Source organism: Mustela putorius, unplaced genomic scaffold, assembly GCF_011764305.1.
Source record: "Mustela putorius furo isolate JIRA1106 unplaced genomic scaffold, ASM1176430v1.1 tig00537227_pilon_pilon_pilon, whole genome shotgun sequence".
NCBI lineage: Eukaryota > Metazoa > Chordata > Mammalia > Carnivora > Mustelidae > Mustela > Mustela putorius.
In genome coordinates, this window is record NW_025422368.1 from 4,904,759 (window position 1) to 4,931,496 (window position 26,738).

Sequence of the window (26,738 nt, forward strand, 5' to 3'; positions counted from 1 at the left end):
CTCTAAGCTGAGAAGCTAAATTACTGGGGAAATAATGCCCTCTCATTTCATACCCAAATCAGACTCCAAATGACTTTTACAAGAATTTGGATTAGCAAGTGAGCAGTGCATATAATTCCTATAATTGCTTTCCAGGGAAAAATAAGAAACATGTAGGGAAGTTTCAGTTTCTTTAATAGGGAAAAAAAATGTGTAATTCATCAGAACATTCTACTATCATGCCTCACAATTCATTCCAAATGAAATAAGCATTTTGTTTGTTCGAAAACATGAATGGTATGAACAATATTCTCTGTGCAGGTCTGATTCTTAGCCATCTCCTTTTGGAGATCAGCCCAGTCCCACCTTTTCATAGTCTTTTCTGACTAGCCAATGCTCAGCAGATTATCTTCCTTGTCTTTTTGCTACAAATAGCCCATGTTCTATCAGCTGATAATTCAGAACCACAGGCCCCAAAGATAAAAAGAAATTTTGAAAGGCATCTAGCACTATCACTCATCTCAGGCTTGCATCATTTCTCTAACATTACTACTAAGTGGCATGAATACACCCAAATGCCCCAAGCAGACAAGCAATAATGCTGGGAACACTTCCAATAACTTAGAATCTTCTTTGTCGAAGACAGTCCATGCTTTCTTTGGACCACAAATATTTACTGGGCCTACTATGTGTATTTGCTGACATGACTCTCAGTATACAGTATCCTGTCTACTTCAAATAATGATCTCACTGAATCCCTCCCACAGCTCTTTTATCCCCACTTTACAGGTTGGGAAATAAACTCAGCAAGGTTAAGTAACATCTGGAACTGAGGGGTGCTGAAATTCAAAGGCTGTAATTGCAAATGAAGACCAGACTCTTCTCAATATGCTACCCGTGCTACTAGTGCAACTAGTGACATATCCCTTACACAGAACCCAGGTCTTCCTCCTTCCCTAACAGCTTATCTCACCTAGCTCTCTAACTCCACAGGAAAGCTCCTTCAGAGTAAGAACAACATCTTACATTTGCTTGGACCCCTGCATGCGAGCCACCCATTACAGAACATATGTAGTAGGACTACAGCTGTTGACAAGTGGATTGATTCCTGTCACAGATGTGTTCTGCACACGGTCAGTTTAAACTTTCCTGGTTACCACACACTCGGGCACACAAAAAAGGGCACACAAAAATTTGCTGAGGCAGGTCAATTCAATTGTTTTTGGCAACTTGAGCAGAAAAATACTAGGTAGTCCAGAGGGAGAAACGGTACTAATTATATTATTTTGTTAATGGTACCCGGAATGTCTGAGTACTGACTGGCAAGACAAAAATAAGGTGTCACAACTGGCCCAATGAAGAGAAGACTTCCTCAGTGGCTGCCGCCACCTGTGACGGCAAAGCCAACCTGCCCGGACAGGTCCCCTGGGTGTGTGCTCACCTGCAACACTCGGCTCATCCACTGGAAACTGTCCTCCTCGGAGGCGTCGGGTCTTTGTTCCGCAACCACCACAATGCGCTCATCATAAAATACAGACACAGAAAACACAGCAATTCTAAGAGAGACAGATCAAACACATCAGGACTCCCTTCACCACCAGACCTATTTGCTTTGCTCAGTTGGAATAACAGAGAGGAGACATCCCCACCACACTACCCAGAAGTGAGTCGTTTAGAAAAGAAAATGCCACAGTCACTACCATTAAAACGAGGACTCAGAACATGTACTAAAAACCACCACTGGCATGAACAGTGGGACAGAGTGATAAAAGGGACACAGTCCCTGTCTTCATGGAGCTTGCATGTCAGACACAGAACAAATAAATATAAAATAATGTCATGTTGGAGTACACACTGGGAAGGAAAGCAAGGCAGGCCAAGGGGCAGAGCGGTGTGCGGGGCAGCCGCACCACTGAAGGCAGGGTGGTGGGGGAGTGCCTCCCTGAGGAGCGGACACTGGAGCAGAGACCTGAGTGAAGTGAGGACGCGAGCCATGCGAAGATCTGGAGGAAGAGGTTTCCGGGCAGAAGGAACGGAAAGCGAAAAGGTTCTGAGGTAGGAACGAGCTTGGCAGGTTTGAGGAACAGCAAGAAGGCCAGTGTGCCTGGAGCAGAGTAGTGAAGCAGAGAGTGGTGGGGAGAGGTCAGACCCAGGCCAGGGCAGGCAGGGGAACCTGGCAGGCCAAGGGGAGGGGGATGTTCTGAGTGAGGTCTCCGCTCAAACGTCCCCTTACTAGTGAGGCATTCCCAGACCACCCTATACAAACCAGCAAGCACACTCCCACCCAGCCCTGTGTTCTTCCTACATGGCACTTAGCACCAGCCCATGTGTTCTTGACTTCTCTGTCTCTATAGTTACTGTCTGTTTCCCCTAATGAGAAAGTGAGCTTCACAAGGGCAGAAACCTGGCCAGTTTTGTTCACTGCCACATGCGTCCAGAACAGTGGCACACAGCTGGCACCCAATAAATATTTGCTGAATGGATGCATGAAACAATGGAAGTCACTGTAGAGCTAAATATGCCCTTCCTTCATTCCACATGTATTTATTGAACACCTACTGTGTGCCACGTGCTGTGCTGAGTACTGGGAATACAACAGTGACCCGAGAGAGAGTCTAGTGCCCCACTAAGTTTACATCTCAGAGGAAGCCACGTCATCACAAAAACTATGCATTTTAGGAACTGATTCTCTGTGGTTTTATTAATTTTTCCTATTTCCTAAAAATCTAAAGGGACATTGAGTGCTTTAAAGATATATCTATATCTATAGATATAGATATAAAGATATATAGATATATATCCATGATTATAAATTACTAGATAGACATGAACTGCACAAATATGTACCAAGTATCTTTTCTTGTGTTAATAAGCAAAGATAAAAGGATTTGCAATTGACTTTATCCATGGAATTTGTAATTAGCACTTGTGTACTATGTCAATCTCTGTGTTAAAATGTTGTAATAATTTAGTTAGAGAAGAGTAAGAGAAACAATTCTCAGATGTAAAATTCCTACAGCATAGCATCTATCTTAATTAGCCTGAATGGCACCACTTCTAATTTGATGGACTGCAGGAAGTTCAATGTTTTTGTGGAATTCTCCAGAGTCCTCAAAATTCCATAAATAGTAATAATTAAAAACTGAAGTACAGGATATGGTTATATCTTATTCCTCTCAATTCCAACCAAAGAAGTTGCCATGTTCAGATAAATATTCAAAGGCCAATTCTTGCTGTGGTTAGCCAAAAATAATCCAATCACTTAGAGATTCTATAGAATACGACTCAAATCACCCTGTAAAGATACATTTAGATTCCACTGGAAGTGCTAACATATAATTTTTACTACTCACCTTCCTCTATAAACAGTCTTTATTGATTCAACAGCCAATCCAGTAGCAACAATGTCATCAGCATTATGTCTTCGACCACTAACCATCAGTAACCCATCCATTTTTCCAACCACGAACACCAAACTGCCCTGAAAGGTAACAATAATTTACCCTGATTTCCATTATTGAAATACTAAAACATATATTTTACTTGAAATGGAGCACATCAAAAATATAAGAAAACAACACAATATTTTATGGATTCTAAGAGTGTTTTATGCCTCAAAAATCAGGGGAGGGGGAATGAGTAGCATATTACAATTAATTACAGTATAAGAAAAGAATTAATTTATATTTATTCTCGGAGAGGAATTTTATAAGAAAACAACTAGGATTCTGCACAAGTATAGTTTCTTTCCTTACCCATGATGCCAAATTATGTATCTATTCACAACACGGATGCAAAGAAAAAAATTGTGAACCATTTAATACTAGAATTAGGAAAAAATTAAAAGAGCTGAATGTGAGAATGCTTGTTTTAGGTCTATAAGGGTAATGCGGTTCCCATCTGGGAAGATTAGAAACAGGTTATTAAAGGTCTAAGAAACAGTGGAGGAGCCTCTCCTTTCCAAAAAGGTAACACAGCTGCAGGACACGTTGCTGTCAATGCCCTAAAAGCATCACTGTACAAGTAATACTTCTCAGTAATTCTCCTAGACCCATTTGCTATAAATTGATTTTTCCATTCATTACACAAGTCCTAAATTTCCTGGCCAATTCACACATACTCAATTATCTGGTAGTCATCTCCACATGAACGTCAGTCATTGAGTTATCGCACACAATGTAGTGTGACTCACCAATGGGGTTATTTGAATAAAACAGAGCTTCTAGCCTCAGGAAGCTACTGGTTAATCTCAGAAGATGGAAAAGAAATTTCCAACATAGTCTGAAAAGTGCTATGGTGGAATAAGCAGAGAGAAAGACAGACACAGATCTCCACTTCTCCATTTCCTTCACAGCTGAACTTTCAGCTGGGTGTGGCTGACCAAAATAAAGAGCGTATTTCAGTGCCCCCTGACCAATGAGCCATAAGAAGAAGTGCTGCTCAGGATCTTCAGGAAATCTTCCTTAAGAGATGGTAGGACTGTACTCTATTCTGTTTCCTGGAATGCAGATGGGATGCCGCAGCCCCCTCTTGGACCTCAGTCATGAAGAGGTAAACTAAAAGGGTCTGGGTTTTGCAGAACTTTTTGGTGCTGAGAGAAGTCAAGATAGTAGCTCTAGATTTCTCCTTCTAGGACAGCGATAGATAGGATACCTCCCCTTAGAGGTAAGCCATCAGGTATGCCCTGCCCCCACAAATGGTGGGGAAGAAATAAAATCAGATCTTTCCTCACGTTAACTTGAGTCGGTAAGAGGAGAAGAAAGACTAAGGAGGTCATTAGAGTTGGATGGAGATATATGGACTTAACTATGATCACGAATGTCTGTTCCTCATAAAATACAATCAAACTTCCCACTGTGTCATATAAAACCCTTCATGATCTGCCTCCTCTCTACCTTCCTTGTTGGCTCATGAAGGTAACTGTGAGCTCTCTGAGAAGAGATTTTTGTCTCCTAAATGTCTCTGTAAACTCAGTGCCTGTAAACACCATTTGCTGGAAAGCACACTGATTTCAAGGTGTAGTGCTTCTAGTTTGTATGAAAATGACTTGTGCACTATTTATGATGGTTTCCCTTTGCTAAGATAACTTTTTTCAGCACTCTTCTAACTTACTGAAACACAGAAATCAAATCAAAGAAATGGAGCAAGAATAAATGAAGAGGCTTTTTTTTTTTTCCCAAGATTTTTTATGTATTTATTTGACAGAGAGAGAGAGAGAGAAAGAGAGGGGCTGGGGGAACACAAGTAAGCGGGAGTGGGAGAGGGAAAAGCAGGCTTCCCATCAGGGAGCCTGATGTAGGCCTCAATCCCAGGACCCTGGGATCACGACCTGAGCCGAAGGCAGATGCTTAACAACTGAGCCACCCACATGCCCTAAATGAAGAGCTTTTTGAAAGTTAAAAAGTCTTAGTTTGGGGCGCCTGGGTGGCTCAGTGGGTTAAGCCGCTGCCTTCGGCTCAGGTCATGATCTCAGGGTCCTGGGATCGAGTCCCGCATCGGGCTCTCTGCTTGGCAGGGAGCCTGCTTCCTCCTCTCTCTCTCTGCCTGCCTCTGTGCCTCTATGCCTACTTGTGATCTCTGTCAAATAAATAAATTAAAAAAAATCTTTAAAAAAAAAAAAAAAGTCTTAGTTTGAAGGAGTCAAATTAACTCAGGTAACAAAAGCAATAAATATTAACTCAGTTTATGACATTCTTACAAAAACTGCTCTAAATCTAAGAGAGGCCCTGTAATACTCTTGAATCTAAAGTATTGGATTAATATATATATTTTTTTAAGATTTTATTTGTTTATTTGACAGACAGAGATCACAAGTAGGCAGAGAGGCAGGGGGGGGGGGGGGGGAAGCAGGCTCCCTGCTGAGCAGAGAGCCCAATGCGGGACTCAATCCCGGGACCCTGAGATCATGACCTGAGCTGAAGGCAGCGGCTTAACCCACTGAGCCACCCAGGCGCCCTGGATTAATATTCTTAATCCACACTTGTTCTGTTCTGTGACAGAAACTTTTGTAAAGTACAAATATCTGGATCAGATACACCAAAACAAACATGAATCTATCACTTACTGGACCCACAAACCCCAAGAGTCCTGACCGGATGAAGGGCACATCCCCAACAGGAGAGCCCGCAGAATTCACTGGAATCACCTAGAAGACAGAAAGCAGTGAAAATATTTGCTTTTTCTTAAAATATGTATTTGATTTTTTTAAAAGTCTTTAAAAAAATTACAGTAGTGATATATACACTTGTTGAAAACTTAAAATTATATAAATAGTGACTTCAGTATTACCACCTTTAAGGGATAAACATTTACAATTTGTTGTGATTCCCTTGGACTTTTCATAAGTACATATATTAACATATTAAGAATTTATATTTGTGAAAGAAATCATATTATATATACTGTTTCACAACCTGCTTTTTCCCATACTATATATTTTTCACATAACATGTATTTTGGATATCTCTACAAGTTTGTGATTGTTGCTCTAGCTCTGTTTGTTCAATAGTTCCATGATACATCACCACACTGTGGACAGGATAGTGTAGTCCTTGAAGTCAGATGTGAGCTCAATTTTTGGCTCTGCCACATACTAGTAAGCTTCTGGACTTCCTGAACCCTCGGTTTCTTTGGCCATAAAATAGAACTCCCAATGCCTCTCGCACTTTTAGGGTAAAGATGAAGGGAATGTAAACAGATCTGCAGATGTAAGCACAGTGTTTGGCCTAGAGCTGGTCCTCAGGAAACTATGAGAATTTAGTACTATTACAGTGTAAGCAGTCTTTCTGACTAGGGAGGCCATCTAATTTTACTATTATAAATGTGCTTCATGGAATCCTGCTGTATAGATTTCTGTGTATTTGTACTAAAGGCATGAGCCCTTTCAAGTTTTTCTCACCAATAGCTCATTTTTATTTAAAAAAAGATTTTATTGGTTTATTTGAGAGAGAGAGAGGGAGAGGGAGAGAGAATCTCAAGCAGACCCTACACCGAACACAGAGCCCAACATGGGGCTCAATCCCGCAACCATGCAATCATACCTGAGCCCAAACCAAGGGTTGGAGGCTGAAAAATCCTTTTAGGATTTTTATTCCACTTCACTATCATCAAATTTATACTGCAAATTTCAAAATCTTCTCATCATTACGGACCTAGCAGTTTGATATTAAAGTCTGAGAATTTTGACTAGGCAGCTGCTCTTGTATGAAAGGCAGCGTAATAAAATATTCAGTATCTTCAAACACTGCTTGAGGATCTTGTTTATAGTAAGGAAAATGCAATAATGAAAAATTCAGATATTGGAAGCCTACGTACTCCAAGCATTTAAAAAGAAGAGAAGTAGCACGAGATTTAAAGTAGTAAAATGTACAGACACTCAGCACAGGTAATTAGTCACCTGTGAGAGCAAATCAAGAGCCTGGCAATAAACCTGTTAAGAATTTATCAATTTCTTGATTAAGGTGAATTGGTCACAACTCTTGAAGGCAGGCCAAGATTGTAGTAGCAATAATGATGATGTGATGCTTGATGGTAATAACAGACATTTCATAATTTATATTCTACTAGGCTATGTAAACACAGATGATGGTTAGCTCAGGAGTTCTTAACCTTTCCTGGCTACTACATCATTCATATAGATAACACTGTCCCATCAGTTACATCTGTTGCTACATAATCTTATAATGGTACGTACCAATAATGGTAGGTAGACAGATGTGCCCTGGCATACTGAGACGGAGAATCAATTCTAGAAAAAGGAAGCTCCAAGAACCGAAAATTGGTAGTGCTCATATAATAAGCCCTATCTAATTATAATGGTCCATAGAATGGGCATAGAAAGTTTTCTGTTCCCTAAAAGCTACCCTGAGGCAGGTTAATCCCAATTATGAAATACAGGCAATTTATTATACCTGTTCTGATTTCCAGGCTCACCAGGAAAACTTTCATTACCATTTGTCTTCACATGCGCAACTGTCTGCGGGACAACAATGTGCTGGTTCTACTAGAATATGAGCTATCTGAGGAGCTTTGTTTTCCTGATATACCACAAGCCTCTAGGATACTGCCAGACACCCAGAAGGTGCTCAGTAAGTATTTGCTGACTGAAAGACTGAATAATGGGAGTAGTCAGCCCCTGGCACAGGAGAGTTCTTCATTAGTAACCTGGTATTCTGGTTGATACCAGTCTTCACAGGCTTAGGTTAACTTGAGTCTACTCTGGAGAGAGGAATCCATTGTCAACATATTCTTAAAGTTAAATATATGGGCTTTATACAAAACTCAGATTCACCAGAATGAACTTTAGTGAGGCCTCTTACTCTTCCTTTACTTTACAGATAAACAGTACTTCCCATGTGCCAGGGCTTTTCTAAGCCTTTTTCAAACTCAATTAGTCCAGGACAATCCTGTGAGATAGGTATTATGATTTTTCACATTTTAAAGATAAGGAAATTGAGGCACAGAGAGGTTAAGGAACTCCCCCAAGGTCAGCTATTAAGTGGCAGAATTAGGATTTGAACTCAAGCAACCTAGCTCCAGAGTACCCTCTCTTAGCTGCTCCATTAGTCTACTTCCTGCAGGCCAGCTCATTTGACTTTGTGATACCCTGACCCCATCAAGTAAGTTTCCCCCAAAACTTTCATATCATGTACCTCAAATGTATTTTTGGTCACACCAGCAAGCCCAAAGTACATCATGCCTCCTGTTCTGGAGCTCACACAGATTTCTCCAATTTCATCTGTCCTGCAGAGTTGGGGAGGTCCATCAGGTCTCACAATGCACATCACCCCTAGTGTGTAGAAAATATGGTTAAGGGGCAGAGATTCTGGAAAACCTTTGTAAAGTAACAGCTTCAACCCTGCGAATCCAGGAAAGCTTTGCATTTACTGAGTGGCAGTAATTAGAATACCAAACAGGAATGTCAAAAATAGACCTGATACTATATAGATATATTTCAAATGTCCATCTTTTAGCCCTTGTGATAAACAACTAATTTTTAAAATTCAGCAAATAAAACTACAACAGATGTGGACCAAAGTTTCAAAGACCATATTTTTTTTCTTAAAGATTTTACTTATTTATTTAAAGAGAGAGAGAGAGAGAGAGAGAGAGAGAGAGTGTGTGTGTGTGTGTGTGTGTGTGTGAGTGGGTGGGCAGGAAGAGGGGAAAAGGGAGAGGGATAGAGAGAATCTCAAACAGACTCTGCACAGAGTACAGAGCCCAACATGGGGCTGGATCTTATGACCCCAAGATCATGTCCTGAGCTGAAGTCAAGAGTCAGACGCTTACTGACTGAGCCACTCAGATGCTCTTCAAGACAGTAACCTATTAAAAATGACTACAAAGTCCAAAGAAACAGGTTAAATCAAACTCACTCAAGGAAGCAGTACGCTCTAACTTTCTGCCAGCAGCAATGTCTTGGCAATTAAGTGAAAACCAGACAACTTTAGCTCAACTCATACTTAAGCTTTCCATATGAAAAATTCTATCAAATCATTCAATTAAATCATACAATACTACTGGAAAGTAAGTACAATTAGAATCACTGAACCAGTAGAGAGGTTTTGAGAACTTAAATGGCTCAGTGCTAAATTCTGTATTCCTGGGTGAGGGTATCATATTTTATCAGGCTTTACTACTATCTCTAATGACAAATCTTTATGGAAAAGCAAAAAATGCTATGGAGTACTCACCACCAGGCATTACGTGGCCCACATCCTGGACTGTCAGTGCTGAATTTTTATCTTCAGTATTGACCCTTATTACCCCATAGCTCAATCCATTCATTGAGAGAATAGCTCTTCCTGGCAAAGGGGCCCCTGGAACTCCAGGCCTGAAATCAAAATAAACTCATCAAATTTGTCAAATTACATATTATCAAGATAAAAGTACAAATATGTAAGAAAGCAAATTTCCTCTAGCTACCACACATCAAAAAATCCTTTTCTCTGCCAAAAACATGTCAAATTAACTAACATCACATGTACAAAGCACAGGCCACATTTATTCAGTCGGAAAAAATAAATTTTAAACCCAATATTAAGAATATATTGGCTCGGGTGTACTTTCCATACTTAAGCTGTAATCAAGAATAGCTTATTTGTAGTCTAAGATGCTAACAAAGGAGTCTGAAGAGCAAAACAGCACAGAAAAAGAACTCATTCACAAACATGAGATGAGAATAATTAAAGTAAATTTTCAGTTTACCAGTTACTCTTAGGGCAAGAGTGGGGAAAATAAACGAGATGCTTCAAACTGCTTTACCAAGTCAGTTTCACTTTTAGGCTGCTGAAGCAGAAATTAGCACCCCTTGTCACTGGCTGGTAAATACTGCACACCTGATTGGAGTTGTAACATACATCAAGGGCACTGACATTCTGGACAATACCTGCGGATTGCAACAGTCATGGCTTCAGCAGAAGTAGCGCACGGACAGATGGCCTCGGGTTTCAGTCCATGGCTTTGGAACAGACTCAGGAAGGCATCACAGGACGACACAGACCCTAAGGAGTTGGAACAGATCAACTTGAAAGCTGAAATTGTGATTTTCATTACTGCGGAAAACTGGTAAAGAGTGGAGAGCAGACACATTTGCTTTTCATGAGAACTCTCACTGGGCATCATGAATTCCATATGGATATTTCACTTGTCCTGTGAGATGGTGGATACGTTTCAAGGACAAATAAATGTTCATCCAGTCCACAAAATAGGTCACTGATATTATTCAAAGTCACAATTTGGGATAGGGCTGCTCCTATCAAACGGCCCGATAGATAGCAGAGATGTGCTGCAGCCCACAGGCAGCTCGTTTGGAAGCGAGCAACCCTTCCCATAGTAACTAGTTTAACTAGTATAGTGCTAATATTCTCTTCAATGTGCTATTCTCCAATCTGTTTCTTATTAAGGTCAACCCCACACCTGTATTTATACCAAGATGACTACTATACCACTGTGACTACTGACAGAAATCCATTTATGGCAAAGAACACACTTTCTAATGCTTTACCTAATTCTACTTAGAGTGTTGGTGCTTGTAGGGCAAAGCAGGTAACATGGTAAGATCTCTAAAAGCTTTCTCAAAGTCCTCTGATTTGTTCATAGCAGGAATATACATAAAGTCCTGACACCTGGTCATACCAGGTTACCATCTTATCTCTCCTTGGAGTCACATGATAGAAAAAGGATATAAATGAGTGAGCGAGAAGGGGTGTTTTTGAAAGCTTATAGGAGATGTGGTGTATCTATTCAGTGGAATGTTATATGGCAATGAAAAGGAACAAAGCACAAACACATGTTACAACACAGGTGAATCTTGAAAACATGCTACATGAAAGAAGCCAACTGAAAAAGACCACATGTAGTAGGACTGCATTTATATGAAATGTCCAGAGCAGATAAATCTGTAGAGACAGAAGGCGGATGAGCAGTTGCCTAGGGCTAGGGGACAGAGAGGGAGAAATGGAGAGTGAGTACTGATGGATATGGGAACTTAGTTCACAGCGATAGGTGCATAACTGAGCATCTTCTGAAACCACTGAACTGTACACTTTATTTATTTATTATTTATCTTTAAAAAGATTTTATTTATTTATTTATTTGACAGACAGAGATCACACGTAGGCAGAGAGGCAGGCAGAGAGAGAGGGGGAAGCAGGCTCCCTGCAGAGCAGAGAATCTAATGTGGGGCTCGATCCCAGGACTTTGGGATCATGACCTGAGCTGAAGGCAGAGGCTTAACCCACTGAGCCACCCAGGCACCCCATATTATTTATTTTTTAAAGATTTTACTTATTTATGTGACAGAGAAAGAGAAATCACAAGCACGCAGAGAGGCAGGCAGAGAGAGAGACGGGGAAACAGGCTCCCTACTAAGCAGAGAGCCTGAGGAGGGGCTCGATCCCAAGACCCTGAGACCATAAACTGAGCCGCAGGCGGAGGCTTAACCCAATGAGCCACCTAGGCACCCCCAAACTGTACACTTTAAATGGGTGAGTTTTTTTGTTTTGTTTTGTTTTGTTTTTTAAAGATTTTATTTATTTATTTGACAGAGAGAGATCACAGTATGCATAGAGGCAGGCAGAGAGAGGGGAAGGGAAGGAAGCAGGCCCCTGCTGAGCAGAGAGCCCGATGCGGGACTCGATCCCAGGACCCTGAGATCACGACCTGAGCCGAAGGCAGCGGCTTAACCCACTGAGCCACCCAGGCGCCCAAAATGGGTGAGTTTTTCGGTATGTGAATTACATTTCCATGCAGATATTAAAAAAAAAAGAGAAAGAAGCTTATAGAAAGGGGGCAAAAACCTCAACCTACCAAAGGAAAGGATATTCCCAGACCCACACTCTAGAAATACTCACAGGGATTAGCTCCATCAGTTACAATTAACATTCGGAGGGAACTCAAGCTCACATCTCTTTGGTCCCGATGTGCCATCATAGCCCAGTGCAAGTCTCGACATTTTACTAAAGCTACCTTGGCTATAAATTCAAAAGGGATAAAGTTAACACACACGTACGTGCTAAAATTGGTATATATTTAATATACTACCATAAAAACACTTTTACTTATTTTAGGGATCATGATTCTCACTTACAGAAAATATAAAAGGCTTCAAAGAGATGGTGCCAGGTGCACTGAAGCACTAACAGCTGACAGGACACACAGTTATTTTGTTTACTGGGATCTGTGGGCAGGCCACATAGCTCAGCAAAGGCAGCTTTAAACACTGAAGCACCCAATGAATCTAATTCGGGGCTCAGATTTAAGCAAATTCATCTCAACTCTTAAGAAAGGACGTCGAGTGAGGTGAGACAGCCAACACACCTGATTTTAGAGCGACTGAATTCTAAAACCTGTCAAGCCACCAAGGCATAGAATTATGTCTCTAGAAGAGCAATTTGAAAATCCCTGAAATCTTAATTCAAACAGGCACATAATTAAAGCTCATATGCTATGTATAATTACCTTTGTGGGCATGTACTCTTTGGACCCAAGAGAGAGGGCAAGTCTTCATAACAGAGTAGGGTACGCTAATTGTATGCATCTTATTCATTACATTCTGAAAAGCAAAGAAAGAGAAAAAGTAATCAATACCTAATACATACTGAGCATTTTAAAACCGAACAGATATTTTTTAATGATTTTAATCATACAAATAATACATGCTCTTTGAAAAAAAAATCTGAAATATTAACTCTAAGGTTAAAGTCTCCTTCGCTACCCATCCTCAAGCTTGGTTCCCTCCTCTCCACCTCAGAGATAATCGGTTATGAATCTGGCATTAATCCCCCCAGTCCTTTTTCTAAATATTTACAAACATATTTGTCCCCATAGAAAGATTAAATGTATTTATTTTATTTTATTTTTTGATTAAATGTATTTTTAAAAAAGATTTTATTTATTTATTTGACAGATAGAGATCACAAGGAGGCAGAGAGGCAGGCAGAGAGAGAGGAGAGGGGAAGCAAGCTCCCTGCTGAGCAGAGAGCCCGATGCGGGGCTCGATCCCAGAACCCTAAGATCATGACCCAAGCTGAAGGCAGAGGCTTTAACCCACTGAGCCACCCAGGCGCCCAATTAAATGTACTTTTAACATAAAAGGCATCATATCATCATATGTTGGCAGCTTGCTTTTTTCATTTAAATTGCTTTATGGTTAAATCTATGCATATCAGTCTAAGAGATCGACAGAATTCTTTTTGAACTGCTGCATACTATTCCACAGTATGACTATATCACAAATTATTTAGGCTACTTCCCTGTTATTGACAACATTTTTGCTATTCTAGACAATGTTTCAAGGGATACGTTTATACTTACTTCTGGGTGCATATGTGCAAGTGTTTGTCTATAGTAGACACAGAAAAGTAGTACTGCTGGGTCATAGGATATGTGCTTTAAACATTCTACAGACACTGCCAAACCGCCCTCTAACCCACGAGGCTCTTTCATCAACCACATGCTCATCACACACCACAAAGAGGTGGGTATTACAAAGCAAGAAATCGGAGTTTCCCTGATTCTTAGAGGAGGCCCTCCTCAGACTTATTATATGTCACGGAACATTTTACGGCTGAATGAGCTGACAGGGTCATGCAATTTGTGTCTCTCCTGAGCCCCAAACCACACACACCCAGGACTCCCTGTCCCCAAAGAGATCCAGAGCACAGAATAACTAAGTCTTGGTATTTAGACCGGCCATTTTATTTACCACCTAAGTGGCCCCTCAAGAAGATACTGTTGTAAACCTCCCTCCCCCAGTTTCTAGCTATGGTGACAAATTTTTGGATTTCAAGGACAAAATGGTGTTAATACCAATTCTTTAAACATGTCCCTAATTTGCTCTTTGTATCACAAAGAGAAAATTCCCTCTAACTCCTTGAAAGGGTGTTCTAACCTCTGATCAAAAAAACAAAATGGGAGGGGCTTCAGAAATGAGCTAGAAAGTACGTACACTCAAGGAAGAGGCTCTTACTACTTTCAGGTGTCCTGCGAGAAAGGGAATCCTCCTCCTCTTCCCCCAGGCTTCACTGTCTATTCTTTGTCAGATCCCCGCAATGCGCAGGGAAGCCGGACGAGATGTTCTCTTGAAGGTCCTTTGCAACTCTCAGATCGTTTATCTCTCAACATGCTATATACACGGTAGCTTTTCCCACTTCAGTGGCCCTCTCTACCTCCACCCCCAAAATATCTCTATAATGGCTAAATCTTACCCATTTCTCAAAGTCCAACTCAACTGTCACTATTCTAGAAAATGGTGATCCTAAAGCTGGGAGGAACTCCCCTTGGCCTAATTTCCATAGCATGTTACCTGTTCCTCTATTACAGAAGCAGCCTGATCTACCTTGTTACTCTATTAATTGTTGCATTGAGTCATCCAATATATTTCGCCCAGTGGAAAGATCAGATGCCATGTTCTAAATACATTTATGTAATCCTTTCTTCAGAAAAGAAAAGAGGTAAATCTCAAACATACTTTTTTTTTTTAAAGATTTTATTTATTTATTTGACAGAGAGAAATCACAAGTAGATAGAGAAGCAGGCAAAGAGTGGGGGGGGGGAAGCAGGCTCCCTGGTGAGCAGAGAGCCCGATGCGGGACTTGATCCCAGGACCCTGAGCCGAAGGCAGTGGCTTAACCCACTGAGCCACCCAGGCGCCCTCAAACATACTTTTGTTAATCATAAATAAATATATAGTCATTTGCAGGAAAGTGGGACTATGATGGTTGATGTTTTAAAAAAATGTTGATCCTAAGTTCTCCCACAAACTGCTGTGTGAAACGTATACCCAACCACACACTGAAGAAAAAACAGAATTACATTCTCCTTGGAAAAAAGTTACAATTTGTATTATAAATCCTTCTAGAAAATGTTACTGATCTCTAGGGAGCTTAAATTTCAAACAAGCACAGTGAGATGCTTTGATTAGATAGCACACACACTGGCCTAAATTATAAGCACAATTTACACTGAAGGCCATAATTCTTTTTTTTTTTTAAGATTTTATTTATTTATTTGACAGAGAGAGAAATCACAAGTAGGCAGAGCAGCAGGCAGAGAGAGAGGGGGAAGCGAGCTCCCCGCTGAGCAGAGAGCCTGATGTGGGGCTCTATCCCAGGACCCTGAGATCATGACCTGAGCCAAAGTCAGAGGCTTAACCCACGGAGCCACCCAGGCGCCCCTGAAGCCATAATTCTGAGGAGCTTACCGCAAACATGCCATGCCACAACCCGGCATCCTTCTTAAAGTCCAAAACATTTACTACTGTCTCCCCTAAAATTTAAAAAAAAGGAAAAACAAAAGGAAATCATCTTTAGTGTTAATCAGCAAAATTGTCTCACCTGTCTCTATTAAACAACTGATTTGATACTTCTGAAGAAATCACTTAAAGCTCTCACAGTCTTTTAATTACTTGAGGGACCCCCTCACACTGGTGAGGGGACTGAACATTGGTCTCAGAAAAGATAGAGTTTGAAATTCCTTATGATGTAGAGACTGTCTTCCAAGAGATAATATTTTTTTCCTAATGATATAGAGAACACATGATTATTTTAGAAACTTTTCAAGTTTCATAAATATGTATAAAAAAAATTTACTTCCTAGAGAAAATTTAAAAGTTGGTATGCATGTGTAACATAACACACACACACATATACACACAAGCATAATTCTATCTAGACAGATCCCTACCATAATAAAATTGGCATACTGCTCTATATCTAAATTGTTTCCATTTAATGATATATTGAAACAATTTCCCTGTATCTTTAATATTCAAGAACAGGAGTCATAATGCCTCAGGAAATAACACACTACTTGAGCACATTATAATTTAATCAATCCCTATTTTCTGGCATTTTGATTGCTTCCATTATACATACATATATACATTTTACCAAACAAGAATGCTGCTCTTTAATGAACATGTATTCACTTGTTTCCTCTTATGAAAGGAAAATTAAAAAGGTAATATTATAAAGAACATTCTAAGGCAAACAGTCATTACACTAGATCAACATATCTAAAGTTCAACAATACAGAATAGGTTTTTGTGTTATAATTTGTGCCTTTTGGTAGTCAGATTTCTTTGACTCTAACTCCAATGTACAGCTGACGTCAACTCCACATACACAGGAAGACAGGGATATCCAACATTCTGCAGCTAGTAAACACATGGTTTTAATTTGTTTTCTATTTCTACACTCTAGAAATCATGCTTTACATATCTGGTTTGCCCAGAATTTTAGTTCCTTTAAATTACAGCATATTTGTGAAAAAGAAGAAAGCAAAAGCAAGCCAAGAATGTGTCTTAGAGAATTTCACTCTGAATTTGGTCATTAACTGGAAATGAGTCGTTGAGCACTCTGCTCACAGTCACATATATCTGAGGCTCACAATGAGGGCAGTCACGGAATGAAGTCTGACCTTCAGAATAATTGCAGGCCTGGGACAAAGCTTGGCAGTGAGACAACATTGCAAGGCGGGACACTGTAACTCCCATTACACTCCCTTCTTTGCTTGTTTTATACTAGAAAAAAAACACACAAAAAACAACAGCATAAGAAAATACAATAAAATGGGTTATTTCGGATGACAAACCAGAATTCAAATATGAAACCCAGATAAGACATGGTAATGGGCTGAATTTAATATGTTTCATATGAATATCTGAGGCTATACACTAGAGCCCCAAACTCTAATCATGCAAAGACAGGACTGAGGAATGATGAAGCTTGACAAAAGTATGTGTGAAAAATTCTTAAAAGTTTAATTAGTCATCAGTGTGAAGTGGCTGCTAAAGAAGCTGGACAAACAAGGGACTAGAGTTGCCCTGACAGAAGCATCAGGTCTACTCAGCAAGCAGGGCGCCGCAGAGTGAAAGTTGGGGAAGACGCGGCTCCTGTCTGTCAGAAGCTCCCACATTGGGAGGGGGAGACCTAGAAATGGCCTATTCCCTCCTACAAATCAATCAACTCTCATTTTGCCTTTTACCTCAATGGTCATCCAAGTTACTTTTTACCCAGATCAGCAACTTCTGTCTGTTAAATCAAAAGGATATATGACATAGTTGATTTTATCCTGCATTTCTGTAACATTTGATAACTCCCTCCTTGACACTCTCTCCTTCCTTGGCTTTGTGATACTCTTTTCTCCTATTCATAGTCTCTCCCCCTTTCTCCCCATTCCATTTCCTCTGCCCATCCCTTAAACGTTGGCATTTCCTGAAAATTCTGTTCTGCTTTCTCTTTTCACTTCATTCCATCGGGTACCACTCGCCTGATGGCTCCCAATTCTCTATCTCCAACCCAGTCCTCCTTCCAGATACCTAGACTTATATAGTCAATTGTTACCCTTGAACGACCTGTAGTCCTATGAAACCCAATGTATCCACCACAGTATTCCTCATCCTCAGCCTGTGCCCATGAACTCTTCTTGCTTTATTTTCTTTTTTCTTTCTTTTTTTTTTTTTTTAAGATTTTGTTTATTTATTTGACAGAGATCACAAGTAGGCAGAGAGGCAGACAGAGAGAGGGGGGGAAGCAGGCTCCCCGCTGAGCAGAGAGCCCGATGCGGGGCTCGATCCCAGGACCCTGAGATCATGACCTGAGCGAAAGGCAGAGGCTTTAACCCACTGAGCCACCCAGGTGCCCCGCTTTATTTTCTTAATATAGGATGCCATCATCTACCCTGTCACTGAAGTCAGAAACCTGAGAGTCTTTCTTGCTTCCTCCCTCTCCAGATTCAGGCCCCAAATCCTGCCTCTTCTACTTCCTTCCTGTCTCAATTCCACCCTCTTTCCTCTATCCTCATCTCACCCTGAACTTGGGCTTACCCAGATAACTGTAAAAAAGCTGGACTCCCTGTTTACCTTCTTAACCCAACCAAACCAGATACATCTTTTAACAACATATTTATTCTTGTCAAACTCTTCTCACAACCTTTTAATAGCTCCCTATGACTCCTAGGGTACATTAAACTTATTAGAAACGGCCCGTGGGTAATAAGAGGGTCCTAAGTGAAAACTCCAAGTTAATTCGGAATAGCCAAAGCCCAGAAATGTGGAGGGCGGTAGTTCTACATGAGGTCAGAGAGCCAAGCAGGGGACTCAAAATGAAGTGCCCTTCACTTTTTTGGAAGACCCAGTAAAGAAGCCTTAAAAGGAGCTGTGGGTGAAGCAGGAGCACTGATGGAGTGGTCCGGGAAGCCAGTGAACAGAGGTAAGAAGGTTGGTGTGATGAACTATGTCCTCACTGAGAGACGATATGGACTGAGAACTGATGGCTAAGTTTTAATTCCCTGTTTACTTGTCTGTCATTTAAACATACTCCAATCTCTTCCATCTTTCAAACCATCCAACAAAAAACACATCCCCTCTCAGAGCTACTGCCCACTGTCTTCCCTTTTACAGCCAGTTATTACCGCAGGGCTCAAGGCTGGGTGGATTTTTTCCCTCCAACTTTTCTCTTTTCATGAATTTATCGTTAATTTCACCAACAGGTGGTGAGCATTTACTAACATGCCTCCAGCATGATGCAGAGTCATCAACAGCACAGCTTTTAAAGTGAAACAGATGGGAGTCGAAGTCCCAGCTCTGTCATTTTCGAGTTATATGGACTTTGTACTTCAACCTGAGTTCAAACTAAGTCTTGGTCTCCTTGTTTCTCAAGCAAATTTGGTAACAACCCCAACCACACAGGGTACTTGTGGGGACTGACTGAGATCATGCGCTGGAAGCAGCTCTCAGCCTGGCGCCTACTATACAAGAGGACTTACTCCCTCAAACGGCATGTTGTCGATCACTCGATGTCCTACACTGACCTTCAATATCAAACCCTCTAGCCGTTTGTTTCTTCTTGTTCTTTACCTTTTATCTGTTAAGTTGTTCTTTTTAAGCACAGCTGTTTGCTTTCCTTGTTTCTCTATTCTCTCGCTTCCCACTCCCCTACCTCCCCAAAAGCAAAGCTGTATCTCTGCCAGTTGATCATTTCTTAAAGCCTTGTACATCTTCAGGTCTTATTTAACTATCTTCCATGACAAGGATCAAATTATTATTATTATTATTATTATTATTATTATTATTTTGGCTGTCTTTCTCTTGAATGGGTATTTATGTTAAAAACAATTAGAAGGCCCACTACAAGGATTTTACAAGCCAGAAGATGAAACTCTAACAAACCAGGAGGCTTTTCTAAAATTAAAACTGCAAAAGGTTAGTTTTAAATTTTATAAGATGGCAACTGAAGCCACAGGAAGCCAGAATGTATGTTCTAGCCCCAGGACTTACCTCAATGTATGCTGGTTCTGTACCAGCAGGAGAGATGTGGGGCTGCCAGTCTTTCGGTGGCTTTGAAAGGTACTTGGAATCTGTTACAACCCACTTGAGCCGGGGCCAACCTAAATCAAACCCAAAATAAAAATTGAATTGCCTAAGCTATAAGGGAAGGAGTTCACACTGAATTGGTTGTTGTAAGTATCAAGAGACCAAATCAAGGTCATTGTAAAATCAATAAAAGACTGTATTTTTTAGTAGTTTTTAGTGATACACCACCAGACAATTATACCTTCTTTCAAAAGTACAATCGTTCCACATGCTATGTTTCAGGCCTTGACATTACCTCAACAATTGGAAGGTCCATTTGGCAGTGGAAGTCCACTGCAGTTAGTGTTCTTTCCTCTGTCTCTACATGTAGCATTTAGCTTTAATGAACAGAGTGGTAGCTTTTTCCAACCATTAGCATAAAGGTTAAGGGTTTGGGCTGTGGAATCAGACAGATTTGGGCTCAAATCACTGCTCTGTCATTTATTAGCTATGACTTTGGGCAAATTACTTAACCTCTCTGTGTCTCAGTTTCCTCACCTGTAAAATGGGGATAATAATGGTACCTACTTCATAAGAATGTGAGAATTACATAAGAAAATAGATGTTAGGTACTTAGCTATTATTAAATTAAAACACTAATTAAAGTATAAGCTTTAATTTTTAACTGATAATTCAAGTATAAATATTACTAACCTTTAAACTGTACAATTTCTCCATTCTGGGTTTTTGGCAGCCCCTTTAGACAAACTTCACTGGTGAGAGCTAAGGCAATACCACAGCTTCCTAGCAAGAAGCCAATCTGCTGCCCTCCAGCATCCTGTGGAGGAAAGATAATGAGCACAGTAGGGGAGTGAACGTGAGCACACCCGTGCCCCAGCCCTAACACTGAGCAATGCTCTGGCACTTGTGTGATAACACTCATGGAACCCCACTGACACCTGGCAATTGTATGACAATATGTTCTTCCAAACAATTTCTACAATACAATGGCTTTCTGAGTACAAATCAAATATTCTACTAATCTGACATTGCTAATGATGAATCCTACCAGCCAATGTGACCATTTTACTAAAAAATCAGCAATGTTCCCCTTTTAAATTAATTTCAGGCCAGTGAAATGGATGTGATGTGAACATGGTTAAGTTGTCTTGACCTAGCCATATCCCCAAATTCAAAAGCAAAGCAACCCAGGTCAGAAGAAAATAATCTAAATGGACAACCAAATGTCCAAATTTACAATGAAAGTGAATGGATGGTTATACTCAAATCCATATACTCCTTACTATTTTAAAGGAGGTAGGATTTAAGCCTTATGACCACACAAGAGAAAACAACAAACGACATAGTCTGAAGTATTTCTATTAAAACATCACCTTGACAGTATCATTATGAAACCACACAAAAACAGCTGACTTAATAATTTAAGAACAACCCTATGATTTCCTGACTAAAGACACTATACCCCATCGACCAGAGTTTCAGGGATGCTATCAATTCGTTTTTTTTATTCCTTTCCGAAAATAACCATTTTCTTGTAAATCCACAGTCTCTACCATATTTGTCTTTATCATGATCCCTCAATAATAAACTGCAGGAGAAAAGTAGGGTCAGAGAGTTCACAGAGAAATCTTTTTGGTTTAACTTAAAAATCTGTGACATATGCTGCATGGGCTAATGTGTCAGTAAAGTAAAATCTTATTCCCCGGAGTTGTAATATCCTGTCTCTGTATCATCCTCCAACTTCAGGGAAATGCCCGGTTGAATGATATAGTTAAAGGAAATCCCTTCACAAAGGTCTCACCTGTTATAAATGTGGATCATCTATAGTCTCAAGGAAGTAACAGGGATCCTCTTTATAAATGGTAATTGTTGAAAAGTAAGGTATGCCCCAGGGATTTTTAAATTTTATCCATGAAAATTCTAACTTAGTTGAAAGAATACTATTTTCCTGAAACTTATAAATAATAATAATTATTATTTGTCTACAAGTCTCATGGTTTTAGCAAGTGAAGCTGAGTACTTAAGAAAATGATTACACTGTTTCTAATGTCATGAAGGAGTCAATTGATCCAAGAACCAGATGCCCACCATGTCACATCAGGCTACATTCCTCTTAAATTTAGCAATGTTACCTTTCTGGTAAGAGGTACCTCTATAGGCACTGGAATCACTTCTGCCAGGAGACATCCATAAAAAGCCACCATAAACATGACTGGATCATTGTTGGGGTAAACCAGGGCTACCTATAATGCATAATAACATTCAAAAACAGAGGAATAAAACCAGACTAATACTTTCAATGTCATTCTTTAAGATAAACATTTATATGTAACATGTCTCAAGAACACAATAAAACTATGTAAGAGCCTAAATTAAATTAAGTTACTGAGAAAGATGCACACGTCTAAAAGGATCTCTACCATCCCCATGATTATACTAGACACGTTTTGGAAACTATAATGCAATTCATCATCATCATAAGAAAAATTTTTCACTGAATTCTATTGGTGATTGAGCAGTTAACAACTCACCTTAAGTAGTAAGTTAATTACTTGTGAAACCTAAGGCCTTTACTTTAATGCAGGATTAAAGTAATAAAATAAATGTAATGGGTCTCTCTAGATAGGCCAGCATATTTGAGAATAGCCCTTACAACTCTCAGAGAACTCATAACTCGATTGCCACTATAGCACCAACGTTTCTTATTCTTTTATGAGTTCACTGCATTAATCTTTACTCACTTAATCAGCAACGCAAGTACTCTAGCATGAAGGCACAGGTAATGGGTGCAAGTAATACTAGCACAAGCCATCACAGATAAAACGTTAATTCATCTACAAAAGATAAATACTGGAACCCATGTACTATGTTCAAAACTGTGATCTCACCTGTAATGCATCACAGGGATAACTGACCCTTCCTAATTTACTCCAGAAATGCAAAACCATTATCACTGGGGAGCTTGTTACTTGGCTTAGAATTTTATAGATTAACATGTGAAAATTAATTATGTCACCAGACTCTTATTTCCCCTTCTTTTACTTTCAAATTCTTTTTTTTTTTTTACTTTCAATTTTTTTTAACTCACTCCCAAGATAAGGTTAATCCTGAAGCTGCTAATCCTTTCTAGAGTTCTAAAAAATGTTAATTCCAAAAAACATTTAAGACAACCTGTTTCCTTCCTGTACACAAGTGTCCATGGTGTTAGGAAGACACAAAAATTACCTTCTTAGGGTTCAGTGAGGACCAGGGAACCCTCATGTGTCACAGTTTTAAGTAGAAGCCACCCTTTAGGTGCCCTCTGCCACAGTGCAAAAGTATTTTTAAAAGTCTAGTCCAGGAGGTTCTATATCATGAGCCTACTAAAAAGAAGTCTGTTGAATAGGTGCTTCATTCTACAAATACCAAATAGAAAGTAACATCTGATGGTAAGAAGTCATTGTATTTTCTTAGAAAAAGTCATTGATAGGAAAAAACTCTTCAAAATTTTGCTTAATGTCACTTTCAATTAAAGAAGAAATTAAATGATGTCATTTTTTTTCTTTATAAAACATGGGTGTCCCTCTCTTTCCATATAATATAGAAACACAGAAAAAGTTTTGAAAAATGTTTATGGGGTAATTTGTAATGAAAAAAATCAAGAGTCAGCTTTATTGCTATTTTTGTTGTCTGGTTATTGAAATATTTATTTCCAGAAAGAGTTAGGTTCCTCTTTCTTTGTGTTAGCACAAGAATTTACTGAGTAGCAGCTACAGAAAGGGACATGTGAATTTCCTTTAATCTATGAATACAAGAATTATCACCTGGAACTGAGCTAACCTGAGTTGGAACCAAACCATTTTCATTTTTTTAAGACTAAGAGTTATATAAATTGTGCTGTTGTGCATTAAAAATCCAGAATGTGCATATTAGAAAACAATGAACCATCACCTCCCTAAAACCAAAAAACCAATTACCCTGTCTCCAGGTTTTAATACAGGTTCATTTTTGGTCCCCAGTTTATTAAGCAGTGTGTAGGCCAACTTTAAACTTCTGCTCCACAACTTTCCTGGAAAAAGAAAAGAATCATATAGAAAAAAAAAACCCACAGGCCTACCTCAGCGAGGCAGCATTCAGTTCATGAGCACATTTAGTAAGACAGTGGCCCTTCCAAATGACTCATTAGACAAGCGTCACCGCCCCCTCACCATACAAAGCCCCATACCCACCAAAAAATGCTTTATATTCACTTGAGTTTCAAAAGCCAGTCCTATTTCCAAACAAAAAGAAAACAGTACCAGATGGCTCATTTTGGTATAGATAATATTTCAAATTCTTTTGTGAAGTAATCTGAATATCTTTTTTTTAAAAAAGATTTTATTTATTTGACAGACAGAGATCACAAGTAGGCAGAGAGGCAGGCAGAGAAGAGAGGAGGAAGCAGGCTCCCCGCTGAGCAGAGAGCCCAATGCAGGGCTCAATCCCAGGACCCCGAGATCATGACCTGAGCCGAAGGCAGAGGCTCAACGCACTGAGCCACCTAGGTGCCCCTAATCTGAGTATCTTTAGAAACAATCTGATGTGAGCTGATCACATTTAAAGGGAGGACAACAATTTTTTTAACAGGCTAAAAATCAGAAGACTACTCTGCTCTAAGCTTCCTCTGAAGAAGCACTTACATAAATGGCATCAGATAGTTGAGGTAAACTGCAAAGCAAAAGTATGACTCAAACGATTAAGTATTCCATGCCACTGTACTTCAGTGAAGACAATATGGAAATTAGGTGAAACGTGGATATATTCATAGATGTTAAAAAACATGTAAAGATTTGGTCAGCTAACTGCTTTAAGGGATACATGAGTGAAATTAATATATAAGTTCTGAAATGAATGCTAAAAGCCACTTTTTGTGGAAAAAAAAGTTTATCTTTATCTTCTTCTTTCCCCCTCCTTCTGAACACCCTTAGAAATTCTTATCTTAGACAATGTAGAAAGTGAAAAAGCAATCAATGTTATTCTGAATAAATGTCAGTTTTACGTATAACTCATTCAGAGGGGCAGCTAGAGTTTTAAACTCACATCAAACTGTCCAGTTCTTTAAATAAAAACTTTTTTTTTTCCTAAAATTATTCTGTATCTAGGTCTGTGGACAATGTGGTTCAATTCTGAAGGGAAAAAGGAATATGTCTGAATAAACTAGAACAAAATTTCACAGCCCAGGTTGAATCCATCCTTCTTCTTGTTAAAAATTGAAAAACAGGGGCACCTGGATGACTCGATCGCTTCTGTCTGTCTTTGGCTCAGGTCATCATCTCAGTCAGGGTCCTGGGATCCCTGCTCAGTGGAGAGTCTACTTCTCTCTCTGTTCCTCCTCCCCTTCTGCCCCCACCCCTGCTTGAGCTCTCCCTCTCTCTCTCTCTCTCAAATAAATAAATAAAATCTTTAAAAAAATTAAAAATTGAAAAATAAAGTTATTTTAGAGGAATTTTTAAAAGAAAAATAAGTTACCCTTTAAAAAAAAAAAGATTTATTTATTTATTTGACAGAGAGAGATCACAAGCAGGCAGAGAGGCAGGCAGAGAGAGAGAGAAGGAAGCAGGCTCCCGGCTGAGCAGAGAGCCCGATGCGGGGCTCGATCCCAGGACCCTGGGATCATGACCTGAGCCAAAGGCAGCGGCTTAACACACTGAGCCACCCAGGCGCCCCCAAGAAAAATAAGTTACTTTTAAAAGTTCTTTAAAAAAGAAAAATCAAACTTCAGTTGGGGTATAAAACTAAATGGAAAAATATCAATTCTTTGGGGGTTTGTTTGTTTTAAATATTTTTTAATTTGTCAGAGACAGAGAGAGAGCGCACACGTGTACATGCAGGGGGAGCAGCACACAGAGGCAGAAGCAGGCTCCCCGCTGAGTGAGGAGCTGGATGCGGAACTTGGATCCCAGGACCCCGGGATCACAAACTGAGCCAAAGGCAGACGCTTAACCGAATGAGCCACCCAGGTGTCCTGAATCCTTTGCTCACTGTAGAATTTTGTGCCTGTTCTAGCAAGAGTAGAATGAAATGGCTAAGATCTAAAAAGAAAAAAGTTTCAATTTTTAGATAAAACTATTGGATTTTGGGGGGCAACTGGGTGACTCAGTCAGTTAAGTGTCTGCCTTCAGCTCAGGTCATGATCTCAGAGTCCTGGGATGGAGCCCCACATCGGGCTGAGCAGGGAACCTGCTTCTTCCTCTTCTCCCAGCTTGTGCTCTCTTTCACTATCTCTCTCAATTAAATACATAAAATATATATTTTTAAAGACATTTCTTTAAACACAAAAACAAACAACTATTCTGCCATATATCCTGCCCAAATGTCTTCTCCAAATCCCCTTTAAATATTAAATCATCAGTGGATCTACAAAGCCTCTTTCTTCTTTCTGCTCTTTTAAATATTAGCTGCTTTGCAAATATTTAGCAAATGAAAATATTTGACAACAGCTCTACTTGACAACAGCTCTACTCAGAACTCAAGATCCTATTAAAATAATTAAAAAAAAAAATCTGTTGGAGCACAATGACCAGCAATCGCTAAATATCAAGATGAAAATACCACCCCTGATAATCTGCAAAACTATTATGAGAATAGGGAGCTGGGGCTCTTACAAACTCACCGTATGTGAGGGTGTAAACCGGTTTCCCCGTCACGTCCAAGGCAGTCAGACAGGGGCATTTCGCTTGCGTGGTGCCCCAGCGCTGCAGGGCCGACTCAAGAGCAGGAGGCCAGTTACAGATGACTCCTAATGGCTCCCCCTTGACAGGAGTCATCTGCCGTCCCTCAGGTTTAGGCTGGTTGGGGTCTGGCTGAGGTACTGTACCAAAAAAAACACCCCAGGGGTTATAAAAATATTATCTGAAATATATACAAAGAAGTAACGACTCACACAACTCAGGTCTCTAATCTCAAATATACTTCCCTTTTCATC

The 26,738-nt window shown here is 39.9% G+C and overlaps 1 protein-coding gene across 4 annotated transcripts in view; it reads right to left on the minus strand.

Annotated features, from left to right (window-relative positions):
- Positions 1–26,738, minus strand: part of DIP2B (disco interacting protein 2 homolog B) — a 228,228-nt gene that overhangs the window by 37,767 nt on the left and 163,723 nt on the right. For 3 of the 4 annotated variants that reach the window (XR_006604673.1, XM_045073202.1, XM_045073200.1), the window contains 15 exons: positions 26,427–26,624; positions 23,752–23,843; positions 21,928–22,038; positions 20,489–20,612; positions 19,760–19,869; positions 16,900–17,002; positions 15,683–15,747; positions 12,940–13,033; positions 12,333–12,452; positions 10,367–10,481; positions 9,672–9,811; positions 8,631–8,767; positions 6,044–6,124; positions 3,333–3,460; positions 1,421–1,535 (listed from right to left, as the gene is read on the minus strand). Coding sequence is in view for 3 of the 4 variants with exons in the window: in XM_045073202.1 (XP_044929137.1) it covers positions 1,421–1,535; positions 3,333–3,460; positions 6,044–6,124; positions 8,631–8,767; positions 9,672–9,811; positions 10,367–10,481; positions 12,333–12,452; positions 12,940–13,033; positions 15,683–15,747; positions 16,900–17,002; positions 19,760–19,869; positions 20,489–20,612; positions 21,928–22,038; positions 23,752–23,843; positions 26,427–26,624 (1,733 nt within the window). In the remaining variant the exon portion in view is untranslated. The remainder of the gene's footprint in view (positions 1–1,420; positions 1,536–3,332; positions 3,461–6,043; positions 6,125–8,630; positions 8,768–9,671; positions 9,812–10,366; positions 10,482–12,332; positions 12,453–12,939; positions 13,034–15,682; positions 15,748–16,899; positions 17,003–19,759; positions 19,870–20,488; positions 20,613–21,927; positions 22,039–23,751; positions 23,844–26,426; positions 26,625–26,738) is intronic. The other variant, XM_045073201.1, reaches the window with a different exon arrangement.